General features: G+C 38.4%; 1 protein-coding gene across 5 annotated transcripts in view; it reads left to right on the top strand.

Annotated features, from left to right (window-relative positions):
- The window catches only part of LOC101085560 (serine/threonine-protein kinase TNNI3K), a 285,312-nt gene that overhangs the window by 223,615 nt on the left and 47,808 nt on the right, over positions 1–13,889 (top strand). For 3 of the 5 annotated variants that reach the window (XM_045036011.1, XM_045036009.1, XM_003990226.5), the window contains 2 exons: positions 5,182–5,241; positions 8,299–8,468. In XM_045036011.1, coding sequence (XP_044891946.1) covers positions 5,182–5,241; positions 8,299–8,468 — 230 coding nt within the window. Of the gene's footprint in view, positions 1–5,181; positions 5,242–8,252; positions 8,469–13,889 lie in introns of those variants that run through there. The other 2 variants (XM_045036012.1, XM_045036010.1) reach the window with 2 other exon arrangements.

A 13,889-nucleotide genomic window follows, 5' to 3' on the forward strand; every position in this document is an offset into this window, starting at 1 on the left:
CATTTGGTTTTGTATCTTGCAACGTCACTGGATTTTCTTATCAGTTCTAACAGTTTTTTGGTGGAGTCTCAAGGGTCTTCTGTCACGCCATCTACATGTAATATCATGCCATCTATAAATAGTGACAGTTTTACTTCTTCCTTTCCAATTTGGATACCTTTTATTTCTTTTTCTTGCCTAATTACTCTAGCTAGGACTCCCAATAAATACTAGGTTGAATAAAAGTGGCAAGAGTGGCATTCTTGTCTTATCCCTGATCTGAGAGTAAAAGCATTGAGTTTTTCACCATTGAGTATTATGTTAGCTGTAGGTTGGCTATCATGTTGAGAATACTTTTGATAGGCAAAGAACAGAAGCAGCAAAAGTAGTTATAATGCAACTATACAACTACAAGAAAGAGATGATGATGGTTTAGATGAAAAATAGAGGTAGATTATGGATAATTTTTTATTATGATGCAATTTAATGTAACAAATTTGAGCTCAGACAAGCTATCCTGTACAATGGAACATGTGAGGTTATCAGGAATAAATAAGGCATTGCTTATTCTCAAAGCGCTTTCTAGTTAGTGACATAAACACATAAATACCTAGTTATAACACAAGGAAGAATGAAGTAAATCTAAACAAAGTTGCAAAATTAATGTTTGGAATCACTTGAACACTTAACGAAGGATGTATCTTGTGAGTTGGGCCTTGAAGAGGGCAGAGGATTTCTACAGGCAGAGAATAAGAGTTAGATAATTCTAGTCTGAGAAAATAGTAACAATGTCCTACATTTGGCAAAAGACCTAATGTCAGTTCATTTTTTTAAGCCTACCTGAGCTGCTTAGTCAACCCCATGCATATGTGGTCCAGAGGTCAGCCAGAGATTTAAACAGAGTTTATATGCAGATCCTGGGGCTCCCTTTCTCAGACTCTTGTCTTCCAGAATCTCCCCTCATTTTCTAGCAGGATTCTAGGATGGCCACCAAGATCCCTGCCCCCTGGTATACGTGCCAAGGATAATCCCCTCCCCTTAAATATGGGCAGAACTCATGAATATGATGAAATATTACTCCTATAATTATGTTTCTTCATATGGCAAAAGGAAAAGCATCCTAGGTAGGACTGATCTAATCAGATGAACCCTTTAAGAGCAGAGAATGTTTCTCCAGTTGTCACAGAGGAAGAAGAGAAACATGTCCTTGCTGGCCAGGAAGAAAACAAATGGCCATGTTGTGAACGACTTAATAGGGACCATGTGGCAAGAAACTGCATTCTCCAGAATCTGAGTCATCCCTGAATTACTATCGGCAAGAAAACAGCAACCTGAGTCACACAACCACAAGGAAATGAATTCTTAAAAAAAAAAAAAAAAAAAAAAAAAAAAATTAACATGTATTTATCTTTGAGAGACAGAGAGAGAAAAGCATGAGCAGGGGAGGGGCATAGAGAGAGGGAGACACAGAATCCAAAGCAGGCTCCAGGCTCTGAGCTGTCAGCGCAGAGTCTGACACGGGGCTCGTACTTGTGAACCATGAGATCATGACCTGAACTGAAGTCAGACGCCCAACCAACTGAGCCACCCAGGAGCCCCTGAAATTATTTCTTCAATAACCAGTGATCTTAGAAGAGGTCTTGAGCCTCAGATGAGAATCACAGTGCTAGCTGACACCTTGATTTTAGTCTGGTGAGACCCTGAGCAAAGGACCCAGTTATTTTGCACTCAATTCCTAACCCATGGAAACTGTAAGATAATAAATGGGTATCGTTTTAAACCAACTAAATTTGTGATAACTTGTTATAAAACCATAGCTGAAAAACTTTGATTGCCCTGAATTTTATCTTCTGGTTTTTTAAGCAACCAAGCCTGCAGGCTTTCATAAGAATTTTAATTGTTTCCTAAGACGTAGATGAGGTCTGCCCTTAGGGTAGGTGTTGTAAAAAAAATTTTAAAGCGGAAAACTTACTACATGCCTTTCCTTGTTTCTAATTGACTCCCCTCCAGAATCTACCAGCTTTTGTTCCCTCTCTTCTGCCTTCAGGTAGCTGTCTTTTATATTTAGTCCAGAGTTTACAGCTGTCTGGGGGAGGGTCCATCTGCTATAAATGCTATCTGACCATTCAGTTTCTGGATACCCTTTGAAAGCAGAATGAATGTGATTTCCTGGTAGATTAGGAGCAAGAGTATGACAAAGAAAGAAATTAGAGATTAGTCTATGGTTTTTGGCCTCTGTAAGTGAAAGGATGGTGTTGCCATTTACTGAAGCAGGGAAGACTATAAATATAAGAAATTGCATATGTGAATTTAGCCTAGGGAGTGTACTGGGCTAGATATAGATATTTGGGAGTTGTTTTTTAAAACCATGAGACAGAATTAAACCCTCAACAAATTAACTCTAAAGATAGATGAGAAGAGACCCAAAGCCTGAGTCCTGGTGCAATCCAGAATTTAAAGATAAAGAAGAAAAGCAAAATTAACAGAGGAGACTGAGAAAGAGCAAGTGAGAGAAGAGAAAAATAGTGAGAAGTAGTGACCTTAAATCCTATTAAAGAATGTTTCAGGCATAAATGAATGATTATCTGTATTTAATGCAGTGCCAAATAGGCTGAGCTTTGAAACTTAACCTTTGAATTTAGCAATGTGGAGACAGGTCTTTGTATCCTAAACAAGAGCAGGGTTAGCAAAGTGTTACAGGAGAAAACGTGATTTGGGTGGAGATCACATGGAAGGAATAAAGTAAAAGACTGTGAATTTAGGCAATTCTTTTGAGCAATTTTGGCGAATAGAGAAAATGGAGTACTAGCTTGAGGAAGAAGTGTAGTCAAGAGTTTTATTTTGTTGCTTATTTGTTTTTAAGATGGAAGAAGTAATAGTATGTTGGGATTAAATAAAAGAAACATTGGTGATGCAAGAAAAGTAGAAGGAAAAGTTATTGTTAGAGCAATACCCTTGAAGATTGGCAGGGATAAGAATTGGCCTCAGATAGAATCAGGCAAAATTCATCCATAAAAGTGGGACTGAAGGCAAATTATGTGAATTTAGGCATTGGTGAGTGGTCAATGTAGTAGTGGGAATTAGACATTTGAGGAAAGAGGAGAAGGTACAAGACAGGTCTGGAGTGTGGAAGAGTGAGTGAACTAAAAATGTGTAATCTCCCAAGGGAGTACTGAGGGTGCACTTGAGGTTAGAGTGAAATGATTTTTTTTTTTATTGTTGAGAAAGAAAAAGAGAGAGAGAGAGAGAGTGCACACATGTGTGGGTGAGGGGCAGAGAGAGAAGCGGGGGGTGACGGGATTTGAAGCAGGCTCTGCAGTGACAGTAGAGAACCTGACGTGGGGCTTGAACTCACAAACCATGAGATTATGACCTGAGCTGAAGTTGGACACTTAACCAACTGAGCCACCCAGGCTTCCCTAGAGGGACATGATTTTGAAGTAAGTCCAGTCAGGATGGATTCAGTCAAGATTGGGATTTTTCCCAATACTGTATAAAAAGGCATGATAAGGCAAGGGAGTTGAGGTAGTATGGAAGAGAGTGATTATGATTGCCAGTGAAATCTAAGCTAAGCACAGGAAGAAACAAGGTGAGTAAATGACAGTGAAAAGGTGGTAAGATGAACAAAAAATAGGGGAGATTAGATGAAAAGTAGGTAGATAGATATGGACGTATGTATGTACATAGAAAATATTAGCAAAAACATGTTTTTTTAAGGCTGAGTGATAGATACATGAAGGTTTATTGAATTGTTCTCTCATACTTTACGGTATATTTGAAAATGTTCACAATAAAAAGTTGGTTTCTTAAAGTGGTAAGATGGTTTGTGTAGTTAAAGATTGTTGGAGTCAGGGTTTCAGAAGAAGTAAGCTAGAAAGAAAGGAGATATAGAGCCAAGATAGTGATCTGATGGAAATTGACAGATTGGAGACACTGAAGGGTTGCAGACCTTGTTAGTAACAGGGTCTATCTAAGGAGCTATGTGACTACCTACCAGGAAGGTGGGGTGTAAGATCAAGGCAGAAGAGGAGACAAAGGAACCCAGAGGTCAGACTATTGTGATGATGAGCTACATGGATATTAAAAGCACTAAGTAGTGTTAGCATGGCAGGAAGCCAAACACTAAAGCCTTCAAAGAATGGGGGAGAATGACTGGTGGGAGAGCTTGATGAACCGGTGGTTTTTAGAGGAGAAACCATTCGGAAGTTGCAGGAACAGTAAGGAAGACCCAGAACTCTACTCACCCCATCACCTCCCCCACCAACCAGAAGGTACCAGGAATATGCAAGATAAAACAGCTTCCACTTGAGTGGGCTCTAGGGGAAGTAGTGTCCTCAGGGGAAGGCTAGATATTAAGGGAGAAATTGTTCTACTAAGAATCTAAATTAGTCGGTTACTGCACCTGAATGTTAAATTGGGCTATCCACCTCCTGGCAGTGAAAGTTACATAAAGGAGAAATGATAGGTTATATAGTCCTTAGGATCTGACAAAAGGAGGCATATAATTTCTTCCAAAGAGAACAACACTTTCTAAAATTCCCAGAATTTTTTTCATAGATCCATAATCATTTTTGTATCCCTAGCAACTAGAACAAAGTTTGGAATATGATCAGAATACAGTAAATGTTTGTTTAAGCAGACTCATCTGACACAGAAGTTCATAACGAACAATGTCTTTAAGGGCAGGTTTTTTAATATAAAAAGCTTATCTTAACCCTAAAATAGGATATAGTCACGAGGTTTCTATTGATCTTAGCTTTGAATCTGAGGTGGCATTTTTCAAAAATGAAGCTAATTATAAAATTTGCTTTAGTCGTTCTTTTCCTACAGACACATTGTACAGTATATTATAAGGCACTGAGATAGTTAACAGTTTTTAGTATTCACTTTTATTCTTTCATTTTGAAGAGAAAAACCTGCCATTTAAAAGCATGCAAAGCTAATTAAAGCTTTTCCACTATTTCATTATCTGAATGTAGTTGCAAATTCTGACTTAAAACTCTTATCAGAAGGAGACTCAACATCCCTCCCTGAACAGCAAATGAACATTCAATTAACACTTCAATACAAGTGTATTTTAAATAAAAATATACTTTATTGTTAATCTCATTCTTTACAAATGCAAATACCCAATTTTAAAATCCAAAGAGAGTTGCCTCCCTTTTATTCTTTGGGGGAAAAAAGTCTTTTCTTTATTTACAGGGAAGACCCGAATTTTCTGAAGTTGTTACCAAGTTAGAAGAGTGTCTCTGCAACATTGAGGTAAGAACTTTAGCTTCTGAAATATGTCCATAAAAAGTCTTGAGTATCCAAGGGTGTTGGGGAATAAGTAAGATGGTGCTTCTAGAAAGATAGTAGTTATGGAGGTCTATAACTTCATTCATATTTTTAACCTGTTCATTAAGTTTCTAGGGTGGACTAACTGAATCTATAGGGATAAAAACAAATCCAGCATGAATCTAGGCCTTTCCAACAAATAATCAGTCAGGCAAATGGACACAGGTATGCCCAGCTTTAAAATTAATATGTAAAAACTTGAAAATACAGTAGTGACCCCTGGGGGGCTCAGTCCCTTAAGCATCTGACTCTTGATGCAGCTTACATCCTGATCTTATGGTTTGTGAGGTCAATAGAGCCTGCTAGGGATTTTCTCTCCCTCTCCCTGTCCTCCTCCCCTGCTTGCTTGCAAGTGCATGCAATACGTTAGAAGTTAATTGTTTAAATCAACTTTTTTCTATACAAAAGCTCCTATATACAGTGAAACATAAATTAAATTTTAAGCCATTGTGTATTTATGCTCAATAAGAAAGGGAAAATTATCACTAAAATTAGTGCATAAATTAATTGGGATGCATTGCTTTTATACCACACATATGTTGCATAAAGTGATATATGTTGGTAATCAGGCTAATGGAATTTTCTTCCCTTAATATCAAGGAGCTGTTTGCTTTAATTTTCTCTCTAATTGCCTTAATTTTCTATACACCTGGTCAGAAGATAGGATTTGAAAATAAGTAAGGAAGCTAAAACATGAGCACTAATTCAAAAATAATAATATATTCCCAAGGCAAATGAATGCTGCAAGAGAGGGGGGTGGATATCACACATATAGGCTCATATATACATATGCATATGAAGGGAAGGGCCAAAACAGGGGAAACAGCATCAACCCAAGATTGCACAGTGAAATTCCAAAGTGGAACCATCCCACTTTTTTTCCCAAAAAAAAAAAAAAAAAAAAAAAAATCTCAACTTAGTGTCATTAGAACCCAGTTTATCGGGAAAGGGTTCCAGGTCTTCACTTACAGCCTGGAGTGAATGGCTCTGTCTCATAACTCTTTACCAGAACTTCTAAAAAGGAAGCCTTGTATGTAGGAAGTAGCTTCAGTCTCTGGACATTAAACTTTCATTCCTTTCTCTTCGGTCCTGAAACATATATATTTGGTGGGGCTTCAGCAGCTCCTACCAACAAGAGAATCTGCCAGAGGCCTTGAATGTTGAAAGACAGTTTTAAGGCTTGAGTTCCAAGTGTCCCCTCACTCGGAACCTTTGAGTTTCCCAGGGCAAAACTGCTGGGTATATAGCCAATTAGATGAAAGAGATATCCAAGTCTGGGGAATATATCCAATTAGATGAAAGAGTGGATTCCAGAAACAAGAGACAATGGTAGGACTTCCTAAACTAGTTTATCTTCTTATACTGACCAAGCCTCTTAGCACAATCTCCCCTCATAGAGAAGATGAATAACTATATGCAAGAGAACTTGCTGGACTGGGTTGTACTAAATAATGGACCCAAATCAGCTTTCAGGGGCTTGGTTTGTGGAATTCCATATCTCAGAAGATAAAATGATGGGACATGTCTAACAAGAATCAGTATAACATCACACACCAGGGTCAAAGAAACAACAGTAAGAATATCAAATGGTGGAGATATGGTTTAGGAGCATCATGAATGTCAATGGATAACAAACTCTGTGGGAGTTAGAATGTGAAGTAGCTATCTTGCTACGGAATAAGGATGGGATTATTCCTCTCTCTTCTGAGATAGCCAAACAAAATAGTACCCAGTTTTGTCCTTTTAAAAGGATAATTATAACTGGAACACAAATTTTAGGGGAGAGATATCAGAATGATGAATGGATTGAACTCATGTATGTAAGAACCAATTAGAGGAACCAGGAGTGTTTGTCCCAGAGAAGAGAAAATCAGGATGAGTCCAAGAGCTGTTTTTTAAACACCTGAAAAATGATCACATGCAAAGGGATTGGCCTTGTTCTCTATGGGCCAACAGATAGAAATGAAGGGTAATTAAGGTTTTTGTTTTGTTTTGTTTTGTTTTAATGAGAAAGAACTTTCTTTCTAATTGTCAGATCTGTCCTAAGATAAATGAACAGATCTGGAGGCAGTGAGTTCCCCATCACTGGAAGCTCCCCATCAGCTTGCATAGCTAACTTGGAAAAGAGGCACGGAAAAGATTCAATCATTGAAGAGTTTGAAGGTTCATTTCAACACTGACATCACATGATTCTCAGAGCTTTACTTAGAAATGCCTTGGCTACTGTGAAGAGCCTAGAATTTAAATATATTATATTTTTAAACCCAAACCTACAGTCTACATGTCTTAGGAAATTATAATGTCAAAGCACTAATGTTCTCAGTTGGGTTAGGTAAAGTGCATAAACAGCAAGGTCGTCAGAAATTCAAGAAAACTACTCTCCTATTTTTTCTCTACTCCTTCTGATTTTCTTCCCTCAATACTCTTCTATTTTCTAGCTACATTTAACTATTTGTAACTATTTTTAAAAATTCTCTCCCAAAGACTCTCTTTAGTCCTCATGCTTGCCAGACATTAAAGCATCCTTCATTTTATAAAATGGATGTATTCTTGGAAAAGTGTATAAATTCATTTTATGTAAAGGAAATAATTTCATATAGAGGGGATAATTTTAAGCTACAACTTAAAGGAACTCTGCCATGAATCTTATCACCATTGTGAAAAATGTAATCTTTTAGCCATTAAATAATCACCTTTTAAATATCTATTTTATGAATCTGATTTGAGCCTACCATGTTTTCTGAAAGATGAGTGTAAGTTTAAAGGGCCAGCTCTCAGCATAGAACTGGGTCAAAAAAGTAAATTAAGTGAGCCATGTGTTGCCATCAGAGGCCGATAGGAAAAGCCAGAAGCAAGCTGAGATGAATAGAAATTAAAAATGAGAAATCCTAGAATAGAAAGCTAAAATAAATCTATATTCTATTCTTTGCCCTAAGCCTGTTGGTTTTATTAAAGGATTGAAACTACCCCTTCTTCACTCAGCTGATGTCTCCCGCATCAAGTAACAGCAGTGGGTCTCTGTCACCTTCCTCTTCTTCTGACTGCCTGGTGAGCCGTGGAGGGCCTGGCCGGAGCCATGTGGCAGCTTTACGAAGTCGTTTTGAGTTGGAATATGCTCTAAATGCAAGGTCCTATGCTGCCTGGTCCCAAAGGTGAGTAGCAATCTAAGCAACAATCTCACAGTCCAGATGAATTCCAGAATCTCATCAAGATAGTTATCTGATGTGGTTAGTATCAATGGGGGGTTTACCACCCCATGCCAAACTTTGAAGTAAGAGGATTTAGCCCATTTTTCTTATAATATTATGTTAATATTATGGGACCAAAAAATAGGAATTCTGTTATTTGTTAGTTTAGTAATTCTAAGTTTCAAGTAACAGCAGTTAACTCTAGCTTAAGTAAGAATTGTGTAGCTACAGCAACAAAGGGAATTTATTGAAAGTATTTTGTGGTTATCTTATGGAATCCAAGGAAGAATTCCTTGTGTGGCAACCAAGAAACAGCTTTAGGATCTGAGCACCAAAGGTTCAGCACACTGAGGATTACTCTATGACCCAGCAATTCCACTCCTAGGTATATACCCTAAAGAATTGAAAACAAGTACTCCAACAAATACTTGTACTCAAATGTTTAGAGCAGTCCTATTCACAATAGCCAAAAGGTGGAAACAATCCAAATATCCATTAACAGATGAGCAGATAAACAAAATGTGGTACGCACACAATAAGATGTTCTTCAGTCATGCTACAACATGGATGAACCTTGAAAACTTGCCTTCATTGGAAAGACACCAAGCACAAAGACCACATGTTATATGATCCTATTTATATGAATATTCAGAATAAGTGTGTGAGTCAATTCAGGCTGCCATAACAAGATACCACAGACTGGATGGTTTAAATAAGAGAAATTTACTTTTTCACCAGGGGAGACTGAAAGTCTGAGATTAGGGTGCCAACATGGTCAGACTCCAGTGGGAATTAGAGATGCTCATCTTCCTTGCTCACAGATGGCCTTCTTCTCACTGTGCTCTCACATGGCAAAGAGAGCTCTGCAATTTTCACCTTTTTATAAGGGCACCAGTCCTGTAGGATCAGGACATCACTCTTCTGACCTCATTTAAACTTAATCACCTCCTTAAAGGCCCCATCTCCAGTATCCTCACATAAGGGGTTAGTGCTTCAACATACGAATTAGGTGGGAGGGTGACACAACTCAATCCATAATAGGTAATATGTAAACCCATTATAAAAAAAAGAAAAGATCAGATTGGTAGTTGCCAGAGGCTGGGGTGGGGATGGGAAATTAGGAATAAAGGCTTAATGAGTACAGGGTTTTGTTTCGGGGTGATGAAAATATTTTGGAACTAGATAGAGGTCATTGTAAAACACTGTGAATGCACTAAATGTCACCAAATTGTTTACCTTAACATGGTTAATTGCATTTATATGAACTTTACCTTAAAAGAGAGAGAGAGAGAGAGAGAGAGAGAGAGAGAGAGAGAGAGAGAAACTTAACTAAAGGAGCAAGTCAGAAAAAGAGGGAAAAAAAGTTCAACATTCTTCCATAGCAAGCTCTGCCATTTACATGCCCCTGTTCCTCTCAATAGGAGATCTTTTTGTCTCTCAGCTGAATTGTAAAGCTTCAAGAAGAGATATATTAGTTATGTAGTGCCATAATAATTCTTCATAAAATGCATACCAAAATTCAACAATATTTGATCATAAGCTTTTATTTCTTGCTCATGTGCCTGTGAACTGCTTATTGGTGGGCTTGACTCTGAGCACAGATTTTATCCAGGGCTATTCCACATGTCTTTCTCTGTCCTCAGACCAGCAGCTACCTGAGACATGTTCTTCTCATGGACAAAGGCTAGGAATTCAAGAAGACAGACCCAGCTTCACATGCTCATTTAAAGCCTATGTTCAAGTTGCATCCTATGGCATTCTATGGGCCAGCTCTAGGGGCAAGTCACATAGCTGAGTCCAACATCCAATAGGAAGAGAAAATATATATACACAGCCTCTAATAGAAAGAACTGAAAAGTCACATGACAAAAGGCATAGATACAGAAACCATAATGATTTAAGAATAAATGGAGTCTGCCATGAGAGAGAGAATGTGATTGGCCTTTTTTGGATCAAATGGCCACTGCTGGTATAAGCAACCTGATTGGAGTGGCAGTGGGGTCATATTTCATTAATATAAGCATGGCTGCCGGGAACCCCTGTTCTGGATGGGAAACAGAAAAGGCATTTACTTGTAAGCTGAATGGATACCCTACTGCATATATACTGAAAGCTATGGAAATCTGAAAAAAATGGCTTAAAATATCTGTTCTGCATGAGCTCCTGAGCATTTACACATGAGCTGCTCTACATGTATACTCAGGCACACATATAAATGCCTACACACTCACTCACACTCTCCATCATCAGAGTAAGAAATTTTACCCTGAAGATGGAGAAGGATCATCTGGAGTTATCAAGGATCTTATACCATACACAAATTGCTCATGTTGCTTTTTTAGCTGTAGTTATTATATTCTAGGTCTAACAAAAGAGTGGCAGCTACAGCTATGAAGAGATGGGAATCTGAATCATGAAGCCTTTAATCTACAGAATGTCATAAAATTAAGTATCAGCAGGTTGATTGATAACCAGGCAAACTAGACACAATTCTTTATTAGATTCCAGTCTCTTATATAATTTCATAAAGGGCCCATAGGCCAAGATTAGATTAGGCTCAGTCACAGCATTGTCTTCTAGTTCCATTTGGTCTTCCTACTCTTTACTTGTGGTTTTAAAATGAATTCTCTGAATGGTCAGATTTTGATATTTCCAAAGCACAGTCACCTGAAGTATGTCTACTCTGAGGCAGAGGTTAAGAGGATAAGTTGTGGAGTCATACAGACTGAGGTTCACTCTCAGCTTTGCTATTTACCAGCCCAATGACCTTAGGCACGTTTCTTAAGTCTTATACATAAAATAGAGATAATAACACCAGCTGTTAGGATTGTTATTGAGAGAGGCAGTATTGTCACAGGAGTCAGTGATTGATTAAAAGATGCCAGTAGACCCAAGCAAAAAATACAAGTTCCAGGAATGTAGGTAAGTCACACAATTTACAATACAGAGACAGCTACACAGCACGGGAGGCACAGGTGTGCTCCCAATCGGGTGAGTTGGGGGTGGAGGGAATACAACTTCTCTGGCCTTCAAGAACCCTGAGAAATATACCACTGCTAATAAAACTGCTCAAATGGGGTGGGAAAAACCCATCAGGTTTTTTGAGATGTTCCTTTAGATAGTCTCATAAGATTTCTTCTACCTTTCTGGCCCTTCACAACTGTTGCAGAATTCTGCTAAGTCTTTGTCTCTCTACTTGGTTCAGGTTTCTCTTAACAATGTAGTACATCCTGAGTATTTGCTGTGAGGGTGCATTGAATGTCAGTGTGTTAGCTGTACTATCCCTCCAGCAAGTTCAGTCTCTGGACTGCTTGAAATCAACTACAGAAATAGGTGAAGCATTTAGCTAAGCTGTCAGATTCACTAAGATAGGAATCATGTCTGTTTTATTCATAACTCTACCCCTAGTATCCAGCAGTATGGTTGGCATAAAGTCGATACATAGTAAATATTTGTTTCATAGATAAAGATTTGGATACATTGGCTCAACAAATTATAATTGTTATTAATTTTAAACATAATCAATGAAAAAGCTTTAATTTCTCTGTGCTTTCCATTTATATACCTATCACTATTGAGTGCATGCTGCGTGCTGGATGCTATTTTAGACACTGAGTTGTCATCTAAGTAAACCTTAGGAAGTAGGTATTCCAATTTTACAGATGAGGAAACTGAGGCTTAGAAAGGATAAGTCACTTTCCTGAGTTTATGGAGGCAGAGCTAGAATTCTCACCTAAGTCTCTTCTATGCTTACTGAATTTCTCTGGCACAGGAGTTGGCACTTTTCAGAAGCTTGATATATTTTGCCAATACTCATATTTGTTGGACTTCTTCCAGTTTCTTCTGGAAGTCGGTCAGGGAAAGAATTCAGCTACTTCTCCTAAGCCTGCCTTTTCAGCTTTTATATATGAAAGACAGAGCAAGTGAGACCAGAGATCAATAGGTTCTTAAAGTCAAAGAGCCTGAGGATACAGGAACTGATGGAGTAAGCCCAGCAGGGCCACGAGTTTAACAGCCTGCAAGACAGTGGCTCTCCACTCTGGCTGCACGTTAGAATCACCCGGGGAACTTTTACAAGTACCAATGCCCAGGACTAATTAAACCAAAACACATGGGGGTGGCACCCAGATGTCAGAAGCTTGTAACATCTCCCAGATGATTCTAATATATATCTCTGAGTATGAGAAGCACGCTAGAAGAGAATGCTACAGTGCTAACCTGTCAGTCACTCCAGGGGAAGGGGATACAACCAAGGGGATAAACAAGGAGAGGCAAGTGAGAGCAGAGGTGACCCAGCAGCTGTAACCAAAGGATATCGTTTTGAAGGTTGACTACCTGTGTGGCCTCTCCCAGAAATCCTTGCAGTGTGCTAGTGACTGCTGATCTAAGAGGCATCCTAACTCGTTAGAATCACACAGGTGGAATTTTTAGCCTGGCATCATGCTTTTAAGAAAATGGTGTAGTCCTAACTAATGTATGCTTCCAATTCTGGGTCTCACAGCCCTCAACAGTGCCTTTAAAATGGTGCATTTATTTTTCAGTTTTTGGTTATGAAGTTCATAGCCTGTACTTTTATGATGCATGATTTGGTGATGGCTTTGGTTGTTGTTCCTTTGCATATTTGTTTTTAATGATTATTGTTGTTCTTCCTAAAATAAATGTCAAGGTGGGAAATAGTCAGATATTTTTTCCACAGGTTATAGGGATTTGCCAGTTCCTACTGAAACCACAAATTGCTGAAATCTGAGATTGAGGAAGGCTCTTCTGAAGTACTGCCTCTTTTAAAATATTTTGTGTCTCTAGATATATTTGGAAAACTAAGCATGTGGCACTTGCTCCTCCCACTGGGTATGAAATCTCTCCCATCTTGTACATGGATTACATCATGTAAATTTAGAAATGACAAAGTGATACACAACCTTTCAGATGCGAAAACCAATTAGTGTTTGTGTGGGGCTGGGCTCTGAGAATAGAACGCCACGACCTAGTTAGCTGTCCAGGAGAAGAAAACCAGAGATCCAGGGACTGCAACTGTAAAACAGATACATTTGGAATTAATTTTTCACATTACGAAAGGGTCCATCAAAAGGTTCCTTTAAATAGAAAGCTTGCCGAGTGCACTTGGAATGCAATTTGACTTATAAAAGTTGAATGTAAGTTATAAAATTTTAATTTACACATAGTTTTTCCGGAATGCAGCAATTGTGTAAGATGATAGCACCCTGAAACTGATGTTCCTGGGAGGAATGAAAAAAAAAAAAAAAAAGGAGAGCGGTGAGAAGAGTGTGGCCATTTGCTGTTATGGAGCAGAATGTTTATCAAGTACAAGCAATAGCGTCTCCTTCTTATCAGCAAAGGTCAACACTCTCTTTTTAATCTACCACC

The sequence above is a fragment of the Felis catus genome, chromosome C1 (genome assembly GCF_018350175.1).
Source record: "Felis catus isolate Fca126 chromosome C1, F.catus_Fca126_mat1.0, whole genome shotgun sequence".
Taxonomy (NCBI): Eukaryota; Metazoa; Chordata; class Mammalia; order Carnivora; family Felidae; genus Felis; species Felis catus.